This window comes from Gossypium arboreum, chromosome 1 (genome assembly GCF_025698485.1).
Source record: "Gossypium arboreum isolate Shixiya-1 chromosome 1, ASM2569848v2, whole genome shotgun sequence".
Classification (NCBI taxonomy): Eukaryota; Viridiplantae; Streptophyta; class Magnoliopsida; order Malvales; family Malvaceae; genus Gossypium; species Gossypium arboreum.
This window is the reverse complement of record NC_069070.1, coordinates 5,657,787-5,677,542: the sequence shown is the minus strand read 5'-3', so window position 1 is coordinate 5,677,542 and position 19,756 is coordinate 5,657,787. Positions and strand designations below refer to the sequence as shown.

The 19,756-nt window shown below is 32.8% G+C and overlaps 2 protein-coding genes across 18 annotated transcripts; both read right to left on the bottom strand.

Moving 5' to 3' along the window:
* Positions 1-5,495: 5,495 nt before the first annotated feature.
* LOC108482956 (OVARIAN TUMOR DOMAIN-containing deubiquitinating enzyme 12-like) lies at positions 5,496-10,287 on the bottom strand. Of its 3 annotated transcripts, none has more exons than XM_017786080.2 (11): positions 10,057-10,287; positions 9,080-9,458; positions 8,809-8,981; positions 8,642-8,715; positions 8,417-8,471; positions 8,010-8,084; positions 7,798-7,871; positions 7,667-7,715; positions 7,010-7,094; positions 6,618-6,674; positions 5,496-5,813 (listed from the first exon to the last, which is right to left on the bottom strand). In XM_017786080.2, exons 2-11 carry the CDS (start codon positions 9,414-9,416, stop codon positions 5,728-5,730), a joined length of 1,065 nt encoding a protein of 354 aa, XP_017641569.1. In that variant the 5' UTR covers positions 9,417-9,458; positions 10,057-10,287; the 3' UTR covers positions 5,496-5,727. The 3 variants fall into 3 exon arrangements, with proteins under 3 accessions (XP_017641569.1, XP_017641568.1, XP_017641567.1); XM_017786079.2 differs by having other exon boundaries at positions 10,010-10,286; XM_017786078.2 differs by lacking the exon at positions 10,057-10,287 and adding an exon at positions 9,794-10,003.
* A 433-nt stretch (positions 10,288-10,720) lies between these two features.
* Positions 10,721-19,518, bottom strand: LOC108482955 (phosphatidylinositol N-acetylglucosaminyltransferase subunit A). Of its 15 annotated transcripts, none has more exons than XM_053026588.1 (11): positions 19,280-19,518; positions 18,936-19,010; positions 18,589-18,689; positions 14,679-14,821; positions 13,624-14,196; positions 12,663-12,817; positions 12,379-12,469; positions 12,147-12,263; positions 11,962-12,065; positions 11,351-11,441; positions 10,721-10,968 (listed from the first exon to the last, which is right to left on the bottom strand). In XM_053026588.1, the coding sequence occupies exons 4-11, from the start codon at positions 14,715-14,717 to the stop codon at positions 10,873-10,875; spliced, it is 1,266 nt and encodes a 421-aa protein (XP_052882548.1). In that variant the 5' UTR covers positions 14,718-14,821; positions 18,589-18,689; positions 18,936-19,010; positions 19,280-19,518; the 3' UTR covers positions 10,721-10,872. The 15 variants fall into 15 exon arrangements, with proteins under 15 accessions (XP_052882548.1, XP_052882540.1, XP_052882541.1 ...); XM_053026580.1 differs by having other exon boundaries at positions 14,693-14,821; positions 18,936-19,033; positions 19,280-19,517; XM_053026581.1 differs by lacking the exon at positions 18,589-18,689 and adding an exon at positions 14,940-14,957 and having other exon boundaries at positions 14,693-14,821; positions 18,936-19,033; positions 19,280-19,517.
* Between the last annotated feature and the right edge of the window lie 238 nt (positions 19,519-19,756).

The window sequence follows — 19,756 nt, the reverse complement described above, 5'->3', positions numbered from 1 at the left end:
TACTAACACATAGTAATTAAATTATTTGTCTTATGAAAAATGACCTGTGGCCACATTCCTTTTTCATCATTCATGTAATGTCAATGAAATGATATTAGTTACCCTTATAGGATTATGATTCCACTATTATGGAATGATACTACATCATGTAGAAGTCGTATACTTCAGTTCCTAATCTATTTGAACTTAGGCTTTCATTTACATCAAAGTATACAAGTCACACATACATAGCCCATTATCCACTCAAGATTAAGTTATGTCATACTATGAAAATCACAAGTAAATAAATCCATAAATGGGTTTAGGATAAATTCAACTTGGGTCATGTTCGATGTATTGTCAATTCAGACAATGGCATCTATGTCTCTGTCTTCTGGGAGTCGATCTAATGCCCTAGACAGCATCCCCCCAATTGAACTTGATAGATGGCATAAATAGTTTTTCAATTAATTTTCTTAGTTTTGATTAGACTACAATCTGTTTAGATTATCTACTAATATAAGTTATCTTTTTGCATTATGATCCAACCATATAATACTACTTAATATTAGTTAAACATTAAATAAGTAATGAGTCAATATTTGCTTACATTTTGCTTTGTGTGCAAAAATCGTTGAGGACAAATACATATGATATTAGTGTATAATGGAATTTTAGATAAACCAATATGTTCGAAAAATTACAAGTATAAATGTATGAATATACTACACTTAGGACACTAGATCTCAATAGCATCATGAAATATGATATATCTTTATTTGTATGAAAATATGGAAATCATGTTATAAGTGTAATGTGATTATATTGTGAAATGCCCTAGTAAACTTAGTGATTTGTGATGATACAATTAGCATGCTAAATGGATTAGTTAGAGCGTGTGTTTGAAGATTATGGTTAGAAGATGCCTTTGAGCGCATCACTTATGTGCATTATGGATCTATTTCTAGGGTGCTCAGATTAATGCACTTCTAGCGTTGTGTTTCAAGGTGATCAGTTGAAATCTCACATATCTAAATTCTGTTATGCTAAGATTTACTATGAGTGAAACGAGTTAAAATATTAACATTGAGACTTTTTTATAAACGTAAATTGTTATATCTGATCTAAGTGGTATATATTAAGGAATATGAACCAAATAAGTGAATAAAAAAGCATGCTAAACATGAAATAAGTTGTGATATAATGTTCTTATATTTGTACTATAAATGAGAATAAAGAGAACCATGAACCACTATATATACATATGGTCATAAAATAAAGATTTGAATTTTAATGCCCTAAATAAGAAGTGAATATAAACATGGAATCTGTCTAATTGTATGAGACAAAAGAGCTATAACAGAAATTCATGTGTAGTGATGATAATAATTGTGTACTTGTCCTTAGGAGCCATATGTGTGAATTACATAATGAGATAAGTATTCAACCATAATTATCTTCATATGTACATAAAGGCATAGATAATATTTTATATTGATAATTGATTTGTAATTTAATTCCTTTGGTATTTTTAAAGGAACTTTATTCTATTATTTAATTCAAATAAATATATTTTTTGAGTTTAAAATTTATTTACAATAATTTGAAACTTAATTATATGTTTTGGTACTATTTAGAAATATTTTAGAGTTTTTAGGATCAATTTTTAATTTCAGAGTTCAATTATTGAATTTTGACTCTATTATTTAAAACAACTTAGTTAGAGAGTAAAAATAGACATATTAGAGCAATTGTACCGACACAACTCCCCTAAGCCTCAAACACTACATTGTTTTGGCTTAGTTTGACTTCCTGAGACACGTTTTGGGTCCCAAATAACCTTAATCGCTTTTGAATATTTTCTAAATGATTTAAAATTGATTTTAAAGTCCCAAAACAATTCATATTTGATTTATGATTTTATAAAAATATTTTAAGATTGAAATTTTAAATGTACCAAAACTGAGTGAAGGGTGTTGCACAAAATACTTTTCTTATAAGCTCTCAAAAGACCCAGGAAATAGATGCAGGATATCACATTAAGTGGATATGGATATTGTTGAGGCCCAATTTTGGCCAAAGCAATAAACCAACTACCCACCCAATACAACCCAAAACCCAATTGTTAAACCCACTAAGCCCAAAACAGTGCAGCCCAAATCAGAAACAAAACAAAATGAAACCCATCAGCCAACTAACCTACCCTAACCCAAACTAAAGTACCCAAATAATTAAAAACCCTAAGCCCACTAAACCAGCCCAATACCTAAAACAAAAAAAACAAAACAAAATTAGAAAACCCTAGCTCACCAAGCCGCCGCTCCTAGCCTCTGCCACCACCAACTCCACTGGCCACGCCTGCAACACGCCATCGGCCTTGTCACTGTCCAACTTGCACCTGCAAATGAAGAAAAGACATAAACAATAAAAAATACTTTGTAAATGGCTATAGAAGCCTTGCAATATTTTGTATTTTGCTCTCTGGACATTTTTTTAATACAAAAAAATAGAACAAAAAGAGACTCAAGACCAATAGAAGCATTCGATCATAGCAAGAAATGCTAAAACAGAGGAGTTAGATTCGGGATAAGGTGTTATTTTCGGTCTATTTTCATTTTTATTTATTTACTTTTCGTAACTATATATACATATAAAGATCCATTTATTTTCTTTTACCATTTATATATACGAATATTAAAAAACATAAAAAAAATACAAAAAAGGGAAAAAAAAGAATACCTTTTGGAATTCCGCGGTGGCTGGCGACGGCGGTGGTCACGACGGCGGTTTCGCCAGGCTCCGACCGGCTTAAGGCATCGTTTTGAGCCTTAACCCACGACCAGACCCGCTCCAGGCCTAGGATCCGCGTGTTTTCAACAGAAGGGCTAATTCCATTTTTAGCCCTTCTGCCTTTTCATTGTTTTAAAATCAAGTTCTTTTGGTTTTTAAATGTGCCCTGTAATTTACTTTGGGTTTTCATTTTGGTCCTCCCTTATGCTGCTTGTTTCAGAAGGGAGGGAATATTGCACTTTTGGTCCCCCACTTCTTTCGCGCATTGCAATATGGACCTTCCCTTTTCATTTTATTTTGGATTCACCCCGGACTCCTATTTTAAATTCAATTTAGTCCTTTTAGTTATTTTTCCTATTTTACCATTATTATTTATTTAATATTATCATTATCATTTGCTAAATTTATTATTATTATTATTATTATTATTATTATTATTATTATTATTATTATATATGTATATATATATATTTTTATACATAATATTATTTTTTATTACTTTATTTTAATATTTTTATACTACATTTGCTTTTTGTATTTCAATACTATTATTATTATTATTATTATTATTATTATTATTATTATTATTATTATTATTATTATTATTATTATTATTACTTTACTATTGTATTTTAATGTACTATTAATATTACTCTTATTTTCATTATTATTATTACTACTATTATCCTTTGTTGTCATGGTTATTATTTTTATTTTTATAGCTATTATTTTTATTACTAATATCACTATTGTTATATTTAGTATTACTTTTACTTTCATTATAGCTACTACTATTATTATTATGGTTTTTCTTTTATACATTTATGTTTTATATAATACATTGATTTTATTATTTATTCGTTTATACTTTTATATAATTTCAAACTTTGAAATTTTTTATTATTATTTTTATCATTTTTTTAAATTACAAATTTGTTCACTTACTCATGTGTTTATTTACTTCTTGTTTTGTTATTAATTCATTAATTTATTGTTATTAAAATATTATTATTATTAATGTAGTATTATTACTATTTATTATTATTATTATTATTATTATTATTATTATTATTATTAATATTAGTGTATGTTTTATTATATGTGTATATATATTTATATAGTATTATTTTAATTACTCTATTTTAATATTATTATTATATTATATGTCCTCCTTTTTGCGTTTATTTAGTTATTGTTTTATTATTAATTAATTTGGCATTATTAATTATTAATTATTATTGTCCTTGTTAACATGTCATCATTTTATTAATCTATGATTGTTACTATTAATAATATATACTTTGACTTGTCTTGTCATTATTATTATTATTATTTCATTATTATTCGTGTATATATTAATATTATTGTTTTTATTTATTTATTATAATATTGTATTTTAATATTTTTCATTAATTGTATTATCGTTTGCATTATTTACAAATTCCTATTGCGAATAATATTATTTTCTATGTTTTAATTAATTTTAATAAATAAGGCAACGTACCGATTTCAACACTAAGTCACTGATTTCATCGCTATGTTGGGTGAATATCATTGGCTCGTGTTAAAAACGAGACGTCCTTCTAAAAAACCAAAATTTCAAATTCTCGTAGTTCAATCAGATCGCGATTAAATATCAAATTAAACTTGTATTTTTGAGAATTAAGACAACGCGTATTTAACAAGATACCAATTTTGGGCGTCGCGAGGGTGCTAATAACTTCCTCACGCGTAACCGACTCCCGAACCCTATTTTCCTCTAGATTTTCGCGTAGACCCAAATTCGGCCTTTATTTTGTTCAAGAATAAATTTTCTTTTCTAAAAACGAATGTTTATTAGGTGTCCGATCACACCTAGAAAAATGGCCGGTGGCAACTCCTTTTCTTTTTAAAACTGAAATTTCATTTTCAAATTTTCAAATAATCGCCTCAACTAGCAACCAAAGCAAAATTTTTACGTCGCTACAGATATGTAGTCGAAAATAATAGAGTCTATGGTCAGATTGTAAGATATTAACCAAAAATAACCCAAAAACCCTAAGATAATACCGTCCTCACTTGTCTGGAACTTAACCATGTAGGAATCGTTTTCTAGTTTAGTTCCGTGAGTTGGATCGATGTTGACGGTTTCTCAATGGAGTAAATCTTATTCAGCAAAGCATTAACCCCAATCTTCCTTCTAAGCAACTTGAAATACTTTGTTCCATTAGAGAATGAACTCTCTCAAAAAATTTTATAGAAGGTATTCCATCTCTGGTTTGAGTCAACACATCACCCTCTTTCAATGTATTCCTCTTTCAATGGTTCTTTTGAATCTGTCTCACCCTCATGGTAGTTAATAGTGTATATTTAAAAGAATGCAGGCGTCTCCCTATTGCAATTCCCTTCCTTTGAGGGATTATTTTCTCTTCTCTTAAAATTTTAGATCATATTGGTTCAGATCAATTTGATTGTCATTGTGGGCTCGAGCCTTTTTCAGTTTGAGGCGTTTAAATTTTAAAGTTCAAGTTTTTATGTCATATTATGCTTAGTCTTAAGTCACTTTAAGGTTAGATTATTTTTGGGTCACTTATTTGATCATTTTAGCTTCAAATCATTTCGGATTCAAGTCATTTCTAGTTTGAATTAATTTTATATTCGGATTGTTAACTTATAATCAAATCAGATTTGACTAAATTTGAATTTATCGGATCAAGTTTTTTCGAATTAGGATACTCATTCTCAGGTTGTACACACATATGGTACTATATCTTTATTTGGAAAATAAATGAGGATAGATTGAATCCAAGAAATATACAATCTAAATGGAGCATTGAAGCAAGCAAGATGATGTCTTCTACCTTGCTTTGCTTTTGCTTTTCCATCCTTAAAACAAACATTGAATCTAACATTGCATTGGTAGAAAATTAACGGCGAGGCACATTAGCTTTCTCGCTGAAGCAGCAAAGCTTGATTGATTCATTGATATCCATCAGTTGACTCCAAATGCTTGTTCCGCAACATTCGCCACCTTTTCTTCTTCTTCATCCCGAATGCAGGCACATCTGAATATAAAGATTGTAATATAATCCGCACATTATCAATATGCTCAAACTATACATGGATTTAAGAAATGAAAGATTCATAATTTCATATTACTAGTTTGGCATCTTCTTCTTTTTTTTCTTTTTTTTTTTTCATTTCTTAAATGCATCATCCTTTCTAGAACCCATGGTTTGGGACTCTTGAGAACGTAGGGTTATAACATAACTCTTTTCTTTTTCCTATTGATTTGAAGATGATGATGATAATAATAATGTTGGCTATAAAGCTTATGTATATCAGGCTTTCTTGAAAGTAAAGTTCGCTTTCTGGCAAATAAAGTGATCTAAACCGTAACGATATCTAATAATCCTAGTTATTAATCTTTACATCTAATAATTATAAACAAAACAAGTAATAAATAACAAAATATGTATATATATACATATATAAAACCACGGTCAAAAGGTACTATTAACCTGAAGTGCCTCCGGCAAACCAACTCATGCGACTACCATTCCCTCAAACCAGAATATCTCTGACTCGATGTTTTCTTAGTGAGTTTATTGATTTTGCAAAACTTGGGTGTTTAAGGCATATGCTAGGTCATCTTTCCATCTATCTAATACTGACTGAAAATCTTCTAGAGGATGAAAAGCGACTGGTCAACTAAAACCCAAAATAAAAAAGGTCAACTTGATCTATAATTGAAGCAGCTTTAGAATTTAGAGAGCAGGCTCAGCTGCATTCAATACAATAAACTGGTGTATTTCTAATATTCACTGGCTAGAATGCATGTAGAAGTAATTTCCCAGGGTGGTATTTACCTCCAAATGGATATATTGAGTTGTAGTGTACCTCTGCCCAAAAGCTCAAAAAAATAACTGCAGAAACCAGACCAAATTGATTATTTTGTGATATAAATTCCCACCGAATAGCACAATGTTTGAGCCGTAGTGTGCATCTTTCTTCTCTAGAAAACCACTAGATAAAAACGAAGGATAGAAAATCTACGAAGTAGATATTTTTCGATCAACCATCATCATAAACTAAATGGTCAGACGGCAGCTTGCACCTCTAACTATTGAGATATAACAAGAGATGCTCAAATGCTAGGAAGAAATTTTAACATGACATTCAATGTATTAATTGCAATCAGAATCATGACGATAAACAAGAAAAATAACTTACTAATAGAAGCTAATACTATAGACTATACCTCGTTTTGACTTTTGGACATTTGGAAGAATCTCAATGTAGCAAGTGTCCTTGAAAGATGTTATGACAAATATTTTAACACCATACTGCAACAAGCAATTAGCATGCATTAGACAGCCACTGTTGGCATATTTTAACAAAATCACAATAACCAATACAGTTTTTCTTCCCATATTGTGCACGATAAAGCAGCAAACTGAAATTGGCATAAACTAATCTTTTGGATGTCTACTGAATCATAGAGAAACTGGAGGACTGACAACGGAAAATTGATATGCAGGTTAGGCAAATTGAAAAATATAACAAAAATTTAAGGGAGGGGGAATGTGAAATCTATCACAAACAAGAGGGTAAAAGAAAGACGTAATTCACAATTTGGCCTCTAAATTATACTCATTTTTCCACTTCATACCTAAACTTTTTTTTCCATTTTGGTACCTGAAATTTCCATCCCAATTTACCCAAAAAAAATTGCCAATAAAAACATGACACATTCTTATTGGACGCTGGTAATTTCTGGGGGTAAAATGGGGTGAAAATGATATTTCAAGTACCAAGGTGGGACCAAAAAAATTTTAGGTACCAAAGTGGGAAAGCAGATATAATTCAACGTCCAAATTATGAATAAAGCCAAAAAGAAAAGACAGGTGGAGCATACCGAATCTGCAGCAGCCTGCAAAGTGACATGATCACCCCATTCACCACTCCTATAAGCATCAATATGATGAAGCAAGGTCAAGAAAACTAGAAAAGGAAGAATAGTTAAGTCATGGAGGAACAGAAAAATACTCGGACATCTTCTCCAGGTAGTCACTGTATGCCATGGGAACATACCCCTCATATATATCTGGACAAGACTTAAGCTGATTGTGCAAGATATAGCAAGAAAGAAAAGTTAACATCAAACTTTATTTGCAATGCACAATGATTTCAATGAACGACTATACACAAGCCCAACAAACAAAAACGCCAAACTTTGCTATTGTATGTTAAAGGCCAACCTGGTCTACAACTTGCCGCCTCACAAACTCATGATGCTCAGGAGTTCGATAAACTTGATCAGATAGAGCACGGAACTGGCAACATCATGAAGCTAATGAGACATCAGGCATATAATTTACATGAAGCACTGCAGTAACAATTAGTGAGCTTCCATGATCACTGGGAAGAATGTCATAGGGGATGAGATTTTATGTCGGTAACAACATTCGAAAGTTTTACCAACAATGGAGTCAAGACCTTGGAAATTAATGTTAGAAGGGAACCAATATCAAAAGGCACCCATGCTTTTATATGGATGCATGAAACCTATGCATAATGACAGTTTAGACACAAAACAACTTCAACCATATTGATGCTATCTAGCTCTATTGATGTTAATATCCATGCTTTCAGCTTTTAAGCTAACCTGACAGTTACCGTCTCCTTCAACTTTAAGCTCCACTAAATTATAGACTTGCAATCTGTTACAGTAAAAGAATTAGCAGAACCATATATTCAACAAATAGGCCAACCAAAGGGGAAAAAATGGTAATAGAATTAGAAAATAGCTAGAAAATATAAAGATAAAGAATTCAAAGAAAGGTCCAATTCCAAGTTCCAGGAAACAAAACAAAAAAAAAAAAATGCAAACCTCTCTAGTAGTCTTTGATGATCTAAAGTTGCTTCATCAACAGAGGGTATCTCACCATTGATTCTTGGAATATGCTACACACAACCAGAGATAAATCTAAATGCATAACTACGACACTACTTTATAGATGTCATAATCAAGAACTTAAACCTTATAGTCACACTTACAGGAACAGGAACCATCTGATTTAGCCTTTTCCCAACTTCACCATCAAGAGCAAACTCATCGGTTAGCTCCAATGAATATGACCTATCCTCTTCACATAACAACTTCTCTTCAGGGCTAGAACATGAACTAGAAGTTGTTATTTCATCTTGCTCTTCCTCACCACAACCTTGCCCTACAAATCACAAAACAGAAACATATAAATGCAATACATTAAAGACATATCAGCAACTTCAAACCATTGAACTCGAAAATTCAGAAACTTCCTTATACCAGAACCAAAGTCCCCAACAGACTGATTGATACAATCTCGAGTGTAACCAGACACTTGCAACTGCAATTCTTCTTCGTCCCCTTGGCTTGGAGATCCCACCACTGCAAGTTTTGACAGTTCTTGAAGTTGAAGAGTATGAGCAATAGCCTCATCATTTTCCACATTACAACATTCTCCTGCGTCGTAATGATCATCCTCCTTGAAACTATTTCCAGTGTAATACTCTCCATTTTCTTGAGTTAACACACCACAATATCCACAATTAGCATAGGGATCACTATTGAATAGTTGCAAACCCCACTTAACAAAATCGTGTTCTTGCTCAGATGTCACCATCCTCTCTGTAGATAAAATCTCTTAACCCCCAAAATCTGCTTCCTGCAGTGATGAACATAGACAAAATATATATATGATAATAAAGTTTAGTTATTTAGCAACAAATTGCAATACCCAGATTTTATTATAGCTTAAATACTTCTACTTTATGTAAAGGTTTGAGCTTTAACTAATAGATTTGCAGCCAAAAATGGTCAAATAGACCCCCCCCCCCCAACAATATCAAACTAAACAATGAATTAACAACAAATTGCTCAGATTAGAAAACCCAAATTGTCCCTTAAACAATGGCATTATAGAAAATTAGAAAGAATTAAGAATACAAGAAAAGTAGCAAACACATTCATTAAAAAAGAAATGAGAACTTCTCAACATACCAGATTAGCTGAATGATATTAGAAGGAAACTAATTAAGATAATTTATCCATGAAAATAATATCAGAAAAACCCATTGAGAAAAATAAAATAAAACAAAATAAAATGCGGGGTCGATACGCCGCAGAGACGAGATGAGTGGGGAATGAGGTGGGGAATACTTTAAAATGGAAGGGAAAAAATGCAAAAAAAAAAAAAAAAAAAGTAATAATAATTACAGGAAGGAGGGTCAGTTCACGTGGTATTGTACTAATGGTACTATTACTTTGCTTCCGTCAGGTGATAGTGGTGGAGACTAACAGTCAACGTTAAGTGACGGCTACGGCGTCTTCATTCTTCTTCACTTGTAGCCTGTAGCAGTATTTTGTAGGGTACTGCTCTTCTTTCTGACTGGAATTGTATTTCCCAGTTGCTAATCTCCACAAAGCCCAATCCAAGTGAAATTAGGCGCTGTACCTCTAAAGTTAGGCAGATAAAAACACCCCCCGCCCCAGAAAAAAAAAAAAAATTGCTGTTACAGATTGCATAGGTACATTAAATCCCACGTGAAAACCAAAATAAGGCACATTAGTCTTTCATAAGAAAAACATTGAATATATAAACCAATAAGCTGCACATCATCTCTTTTTGAAAAAAAATTACTTAAAATGTGTTTCAATTTTTTTTTTAAAGACTCATTAATTGTAAAATTATATTTGTAAATAATAATTTTTTAAACGTTAACAATTATAATTAAAATATCAAAATACAAGTACATGTCCAAATAACCACGTCCAAATAACCACTATTAACTGAACTAAAATTCAGGTTTGGCGATAATGTATGGTGAAACTGAAAGTCCACGCATTTAATTGTGCATGCCCAAGACCTCTTAACTATGCCAAGGCCTCGTTGTGAATAATAATTAAAATGAAGTGAAAAACATGGGATTTCAAGAAAGCACATTCAGAAGTGGATTGCAGCAATAAGATTTTTACTTAAAATGCATAAAGAATAGAATAAGGTACAATGCTTGAAGACGAAACGTCAAATATTTGAAGCTAATAATATTGTTATAAACTCGAAAACTATTGCTATACTATTATTCTGACTTGCAACGATATATTTCTTCAATCCTTTCTCCGTGTTGATGGCAGCGTAGAGCCACATCAGGCACCTCCTCGATATCCTCTGCAGGCTGGTAACAAAAACAAACCATCACTTCATGTATAAATGTTAAGTTCTGACCCAAAACTCAAAACCTGGTCCAACCATCCAACCCGTCTAGTCTTAACATAAAATGACCAAAACCTACAAAGCCACCCAAACCCGAAATGACTCAAAATCAAAATGAACAAAACTCGACATGGTCCAAACCGATAATGACTGACCCGAAAAACCATAGCCTCAAACCGAAAACAACCCCGAACTGGAATAACCGAAAATGACCCTAAATGACCAAAAAATTTTAAAACTTGAATTGAATCCAAATTGAGCCGATTAAAAACCAAACTGATTCACCCAATTTACTGATTTAATTTTCCGGGATCATACCAAAAAGAAAAAAAAACACCATGTACCTGCAATAGTTCTAACAGACGCCATATCAAAAAGTCGATTATCATAACCAAGCAAAACAGCTTGCCTGCCCAAGCTCCACATGAAAGATACCTAACAAAACATGACCTCATTAGCATCCTTGGTAATAACTCAAAAATAATCTACTGACTTTATCAAATATTTGAAAGTTACAAGCTACCACTTCGTATATTACTTGGATTCTCCATTGTCCCTGAAGTACCCATGTCCGACACAACATAAACAAGAGGGTATCAACTTTAAAATATAAAGAAAAGCTTTAAAAGATTGGTATACCCATAAACAAACACATAATTATGTTCAATACTCATCTCCAAGTCCTGTTCACAACTAGATAATGCGAGCTTGAGTGTATATACGGTTGATGATTGCAAGGTTGTATGTAAGTTTTTATTTAATTACTTAATAAGCGAACTTTTAATCTTCCTGCCTTCCATACTAAAAGCACATAAGAAAATATCCATGCCATACACTCAACATTATACCAAAAACCTTTCAATGAAATCAGAGGTGCTTGAAAAGCATGACACCATCTTATTGGCTAAAACAAATTTGTGAGCATCATCTTCGGGGAAAACATTCAATGGCATACCTGGAAAGTCGTTCTAGAAGACTCTGATCAGAACATTTCAAGGCACGATTATATACAATCTCAGTCCTTTCAGCAACATCGTTCCAATTATAAAGTCTCTTCATCTTGCCACAAAAAGAGAAATATGCATTTGTCCACCTCACGCAGTTCAAAATTACTATATGAAGTCAATGAAAATTACTTACTCGATCATGCATAACCTGTGGATCAATATTAGGAAGGATAGATATTGCCTTCCTAATTGCATGTACCATGTCACTAGGATCCGGTTCAGCAAGTACTATCATGTCATCGGGTAAAACCTAAAACAAATAAATGGAAAATTAGAGGATATCTTAAATAAATTTCAATCCTTTTAGGTGCAAAAGCATAAACCAGTTTGGTATGTCTAGGTTAATGACAGTTTGAAGTACATGCCTCTGGGACACCTCCTACACGTGTGCTGACAGTTAATAGTCCACAACTTGCAGCCTCCAATATGGCTATACAAAAAGCTTCAGTTAAAGAACTGTCAAAAGGAAAAGCAATTAAGTTCATCCGCCTTTACACTTGATTATCAAATGATCAATGAATGTTAATTTGTCTTCTTTGTGTTTCTTCTTCTTCTTCTTCTTCTGTTCCTTTTTTTTTCTTCTTGGCTTCTGGTTACATAAAAAAGAAATAAACTAAAAAAGGGTGGTCTGTAGGAACCAAAAATTTACCTGTTTAAAAATATGTGGCCAGAAATCAGCACAGACCTTACAGAAGCATGTGGTACAGCCCCCAACATCTCAACTCGATCTTGGAGAGAATGCTTTTCTCTCATCTCTTCCAACCGCACTCTTTTAGGTCCATCTCCACCAACAATGAAACGTACCTTCGCAGGTGTTTAAAAATGAGAAAATAACTCAAAATAACAGTGCAGACTAACATGACAATGTTATAACCAACACACTTTCTACTAAATACCAAGTCTTCATCCAAATGAGGAACTATAACCAACACACTGAAAGATTTAACTAAAATTTAAAACATGACAATGGATCAGCAATGTGTAAGTGTAGCAGAAATTCAGATGTCTAGATGTAAGAGGCTTGTGTATGTGAGAGAGAGCAGGTGCAATATGGCAGTTGGCTAAACATACTAATTTTTGGGCATATAACTGATGAACCATCATAATTTAGAAAGCCGTAATAAACCCTTTTGCAACTAACTCCTCTCATGCTAACTGCAGAAAGCAAACCAAAAGAATGGCTACTGAAATATTTTCCAAGACTAACATAAATTGAACCATAAAAAAGCAATTACATTCATCAAATAGGAAGACACTGCTGAAAAGGCAGGATATTTATTCTACATAAACATATCTTTTGTATGTAAATAGGGACTATACACCAAATTTACGTAAAAATGGCCAACAGTTCATATGGATATATAATGGGGGCCATTTTATGCTTAGTCTAGCCAGTAGCAACAACACTAACCATCATTGCAGAATATCAAACCAAAGGACATAGGTAATAAAAACATTCAACCATCTCATACTCTTGCCAGTAGCTGGTGAAGCAACATAAGAACTGGGTGAACTGCTCATTTCTAACTAATACCATGACAACTGACTAGTAACAGAACAAGCCAATAAATCAAAATCTTTTCAGCAACAACATGCTCTGAGCAACTCACATTGGGATACAAACGACAAACTTCCGGAATGACTTCCACAAGTAAATCTGCACCCTTCCGATAAACCAACCTACTTATCACAACAATAACTATTTCATCACGGCCAAGGCGCTGTTGAGCAGGTTTGAACATAGCTGTGTCCACAGCATTAGGTATCACAAAAACCTTTTCAGGCGGCAAACCTGACCGTAGCACTGTATTTTCCTTGCTTGTATGCGAAACACATATGGCCCGGGTTACATCTGCCAAAGTAAATTGCAGAACCTTGTTCATGTGGATGCTTCCCACATCAGCAAAACCATACAATGAATGATCAGTAAATACAACCTTGTATCCCATAGTACGTGCGTGCATCAAAGTCTCATGGCATAGAGTTGAGAAGGCTTGATGACCATGCACAAGTGATATCTTTTCCCGAAGAAGTATAGTCCTAATTATTGGGAATGTTCCATAGATAGTCGGGAATGTATTCTGCATAAGAAACGGCCGCCACGGTACATAATAAACCTTCAGACCACCTGTCATGTATCTCACCCCAGATCGATTTCCATAAGCATGAGTCAAAACAACCACCTGCAATAATAGAGTAAATATATCATCCATTTCAGGGAAATAAAAAGACTGAAATTTGGTACCTATTGCATTGAGAGTTCGAAGAAAAAAGGAAACATTAATTTGCAGGAAAGGAACGTAAAACGGAGTTGGACAGAAAAAAGGACCAAGGAATTTTAAAAGATGATGTCTCTTATCGACCAAAGAAGAAAAACAAAAGGATATCAGGTCTAGTAAAAAAATGCAGAGCAGAGAAAAGGAGAAAGAAATAGAGAGAGAACCCTTCCAGAGAGGGACATTATAGTATTCTTCTACCTAAGCAACGGCATATCTAAAACCTTCTTTTGAAAAAAAGATTTCCTCTTTATAGTAGTGGACCTAAAATCATTCCCCCTTCTTTTCTGGGGAAAAAGAAAAAACATCATTCCTCTTTTCCAGTTTCTTTGCTCTTGGTCAAATAGAAAAAAGTGCTCACAAACAAGAATTAGAACCTACAAACTTACAAAAATTTTCTGACCTTGTGACCAAGTTTTAGTAGGCATTGTGACAGATAATAGATGTGATTCTCGACACCACCGAAGTTGGGATAGAAAAAATCAGAAACCATAAGAATCTTGTGCTTCAGGTCAGCCATGAAGGCAATCACCTGCAACAATAATAGTAAGATATTCTTTGTTATAAAAACATGAGAAAAACAAGCAGTAGATAAGAGTGATGAAAATGGTGTAATCTAAACAACAACAGCTGGAAATGATCCCCAATACCTAGCATGCAAGAGCCACCTGTTTTATAGTTGCACAGAGAGAATGCAGCAGAGCAAGTTGGGAATGGGGAATGGAAGCACAGAAACTGAATGTTATTTAAATGGAAATAAGCTCTGTTCCTAATAAATACAAATCAAAATACAGATTTATTCTAGCAAATATTAATATTGCAAAAAAGACAAGTAATAGTTTATGCAGCCATATTAGCAAATTCTGCCATTTGTAAGGAGCATTTAACTATTTATGCAGTAAGAAGCAGCTTATAGGACACCAAATGACTTGAAAAAAGAAAAAAGGCAGGGAAAGAAACACATCAGTGGTTTTTTTTTCATTGGAGATGATCAGCAAATAGTTATTGGTAATGCTTTGGAGGTGCAACTATACACAAATGGTTTATGCAAAATGCAGGAAAAACATTTTACTTTGGAAGTGCACGATTGAAAAGGGAAGTTGAATCAAAAACATAAACCTATGTAAAACTTCAAGCAAACCTATCTTCCTCATATATAGTACATCTAATCACCATAGACCACCACGGCCAAATCAAAACTTTGGTGAACAAAAACAGTCATCAAATGTTATTCTAGGCAAGTTTTTAAGAAGGTTAAGTGTAAAAGTTAGATGCTATTATAGATCAAAACAAACTTATCATCCTCAACTAAGAGGTTTCTTTCTCCCCTTTTCTTTCTGTTTCCCAAAAAGTGTCATCTTTTTCATAAAAGCAAACAAATGAGGAAATTTATAGCAGAATAAACCAGTATCAGATCCATCTCCTGGCACCAAGCAAAATTCAGAACTCGGAATTCAATTACATTCTTATAAGAAATAAAGGATATAGGAGCAGAAGCAAACACAGATTAGATTTATAATTTTTGTTACAAACCACAATCAAACTTTAGGAATAAAATCTTATAGAAAACGTATTTTTTTGGCTATTAGCAAAACTGAGAAATAATCTGCCCACTACACTGTAGTTTAATCCTCCAGGATTATTCAATACCAAGCCTATTGAGTGGATTACGCACAAACAAGTTAAGAGACCTTAAGATCCATATATTAAAGCTATCAGCACCATTAAGAGGAGATCTAAACATATAGCAAGGGATCTAATAGGAAATTGCTCTAAGAGTTCTTAGATAATCAACCAATAAGCTAATATAATGCATGCAACTCCAAATTAATTTGTAATCAAGAAGCCATTTCCAGTAGATAAAAACAGCACCGCAGCTATGGCAGACCAACTGGGCATTGCTACTATAGGACTCCTTTGCATCAAGCATGTATGGGAGATATCAATTAGCAAGAATTTCAACTTGTTCAGCAAAAGACTTGTCCCTATGCGGGCCACAGTGATGGCCCATCCAGTTCTAATGTTTTTGACATGAATCTCCAGACCTATTCTCAATAAGATTGTGCCAGTCCACATCTTCCATGAAGAAAGCATCCAAGCTTGATAGAGAATCCAGCATGTTATCAGCATCTGCCCATGTGCCTTCTGCTACCATAGAATATGCTAAGCTTCCATATCATTTTTTTGCAGGTTATCACCAAAACTGGTCCAACAGATATTCTCTTACAACCTTTCAAGCTTTTTTTGTTTCGCATCCTTTTTGCTTTGTAACCAAAGTTGTTCTCCAGAAATGTTACCTCGTTACTTTCTTGTCCCATGCTCTCTTTTCCACCCAAATAAGCATCCATTGAAATCTCTCTAACTTCACCAAATGCATCTTTACTTTTCTTATAATTCTTCTGATCCTTCTCAGCTTCCTTTTCATCTATATAAAACTCTGATTTCCTCTTTTTATTCGGTCCTTCTTCTTTTCATTGTTATCCTCCTTTTCTCTTATTCATACCAGCCAGCTCTATTGATCAATTGGAAACATCATTCGTATTCTCAGCTGACATATCCAAAATACCACTTTCTTTTGCATTGCCTTCTCCAGCTTGTAATTCTCCTCTCATACCTATCTTTTTCAGGTTTCTTCTTACCATTGTTGACAATAGCTTAACTAGAAAATCATTTCCAGTTATCCCAAATCCTAATGCAAAATTAAAAGCAATACAGAGAGAAATATGTTAAACGGGCAGTGCTTTAGTTGAACCCCCTACAAATAAATCCTAACTCATCCAGCTTTCACTCAATTTCTTTTTCTTTTTTTTTTCTTTTTTCTCTTTTTTGTTTTAACTACAAAACATTTGTACTTATTCCAGCAGTTTTGCATCAATAATGATAATTACCAAAAAAAATATTCCAAGATTCTGTTCACACTAAACATTACAATAAGAAAAGCAGCTATCTTGTTTTGATGCTTCCAAAAGATCATTTATTCATTAATAACCATTGCAGATAAACTTTTAAGATGAAGAAAAAAAATAGGCATTCAAGAAGTCACATCCTTTGATCCCTCCCACCTACATCAAAAATCAATGGTAAACACAACAGTACTGTAACAGAGGAAACAAAGATATTGCTGAATTTGAAACCAAGCTAATTAAACATCAAAAGTAACATGAGAATTAGGGGTGAGCGTTCAATCGAGTCAAGTCGAATCAAGTAAAAAAAGTTGGAGTGAGTAGAGTTGATGAGTCCTATTTTATCAACCAAACTCAATTTGAAAAGTTTTCAAATTTAGTCGAATGATATGAAATTATAGTTAAATCGAATATATTTGTTTGAGTTTATAATAGTTCAATTAACCAAAGGATATAAGTAAAGAATAGTAATTGAATAACTCTTTACTAAAAAATAGATAATTAAATCGTCCTTAATTTTCATCTAACTGAAAATGATAATCAAATATTTATCCATTGAAGAAGCTGATAAGATCAGCTAACTAACAAACAAGTATTTCCATTTGTTACTAAATTTCCATCTTTGACCCTCCAATGGTAATATTTGGTGGAAATTCATGGCAGCAATTATGCTGCCAACATGAAAAGAAAAAAAAAACAAACTAAAGATGAAAGGAAAATGCAAAGCAGCCATGATTACTCAAACAAAAGATCAAATTAAAAAAATAAATGAAAGCTATAGACTTTTTAGAAGTGAAGATTAAAGTTCTTGGGACCGTAGAAATGCATTAATGTCATCCCTGAAGAATATAACACTGGGATTTGAGGGATCATTAATCTATCTTGTAACTTAAAAAGAACTTTTAAAAACGTGCACTTTTATCTTACTATGGAAACAAAGAATATGAAGGAGATAGTGGCATTGAGTATTTAGAACCAAATATATTAGCACTTACACAGAACTTCATCATTCATAAGAACATGATCCTATTCCTTCATGCTTAATAACCAATGGATGGTCTCTTTGTCGCTAACCTATTCTCTCACTCTTCTTGCCTCTTTTAAATACCTCATTTCTAACTATCATTAGTCAATTTAACCCCAGAGTGCTTGATAGATAGGAAGCAGAGAAGAGAAACAAATTACAATTATAAGACAGAAAGAACAAGCCAAAAGAGACACCAGCTATCAGTTTCAAAAACATAAAAGAATAAGGGCACTTTCATGTTTCTGCTCATTCCAGTTATGTTATTTAATCTAGGATTAATCCTTTACGATAAAAGGTAAAGCAAAGCAAGAAAGAAAACCCCAAAAGAGATAAACCAAGGAAAAACGAAAAAGGAAAGTTGAAAGATACCTAAAATCGACCGGAGTGCCAATGAACACAGACGGACAGAATGGAATAGAAATCGGGAGTCAGGAGAAAGTTGGGGTTTCAAAATTGGGGATGGGTTTTTCCTAATCGGGAAACAGAAAACTGAAGTGTAAAAGTGTAAAAAACAGAATTAAAATTAAAATTATAGCTTTAATCCAAAACTACCTCGATTTGCTTAATCCGGATATTTGATCTCGTTCCAATTCAAAAAACCGAATTACAAATTGGAATTGGTTAAAAAACTGAACAACTCAATTAGAATAATTTAACATTTGAATTTCTTTTTCGATTTTTTCTGAGTCGAATCTAATTTTACTTAGAGAATGTACCTCTATGATATTCTTTTCACTCTGTTACTGAAGACACCATCATTGTCGCTGATAGATCCCCTAATGGCCCGGTTTCTGTTAAAAACGAGAGACTCCAACTAAAAATGAGATGATGGCCAAAAAAAGAAAAAATTAAAACTGAGATGAAACTAGTATCAGCTCGCAACATAAGAAACCAAAAATGTTTTACAGTTCCAAAATCACCTTTGGTACTAATTTATTAGATTTCAGCAACATAAAACAATTAACAAGGAATCAAATGCACCACTCAAGAACTTTCAAATCAATAGATAAACAAGCTCAATAATTCATTAGCATTTGATTGATAAAACTCCAGTTCTCACCGGTCAAAACTCTCGATTGATCCACAAATTCTTTAGCGATTCAGATTTTAATTTGTAAATTATAACAGCCTCACCGTCGCCGTAAAAACACAATTAATATTATTTATATATGATTCAAAATGCTCGGAAAAAATATTTTAAAAGAATCAATCAAGGTTTTCATTGTATGCAGAAAAGAAAAATTGGGAGGAAATGCAAAATTTAAGGAAAGGGTAAAAAGCTTTGAATATCCATTGGGTTTAGAAGAGGTGATTACAAAGATTGGGCCTTAAGGTCTGAAGTTTGTTGGACTTCGTTTCTATTTCTAGAAAATGGTAAAAAGCTTATCATTGAGTTAGTTGCATAGGTTTTATTTAGTTTAATTTTAATTGAGTGAATTTGAGTTTTAAGATGGTAAACTATTAAAATAGTTATTTTTGTTTGTCTCAAGTTATATTTTAGTTATTTATGTTTGAAATGTTATGTTTTAGTCACTTA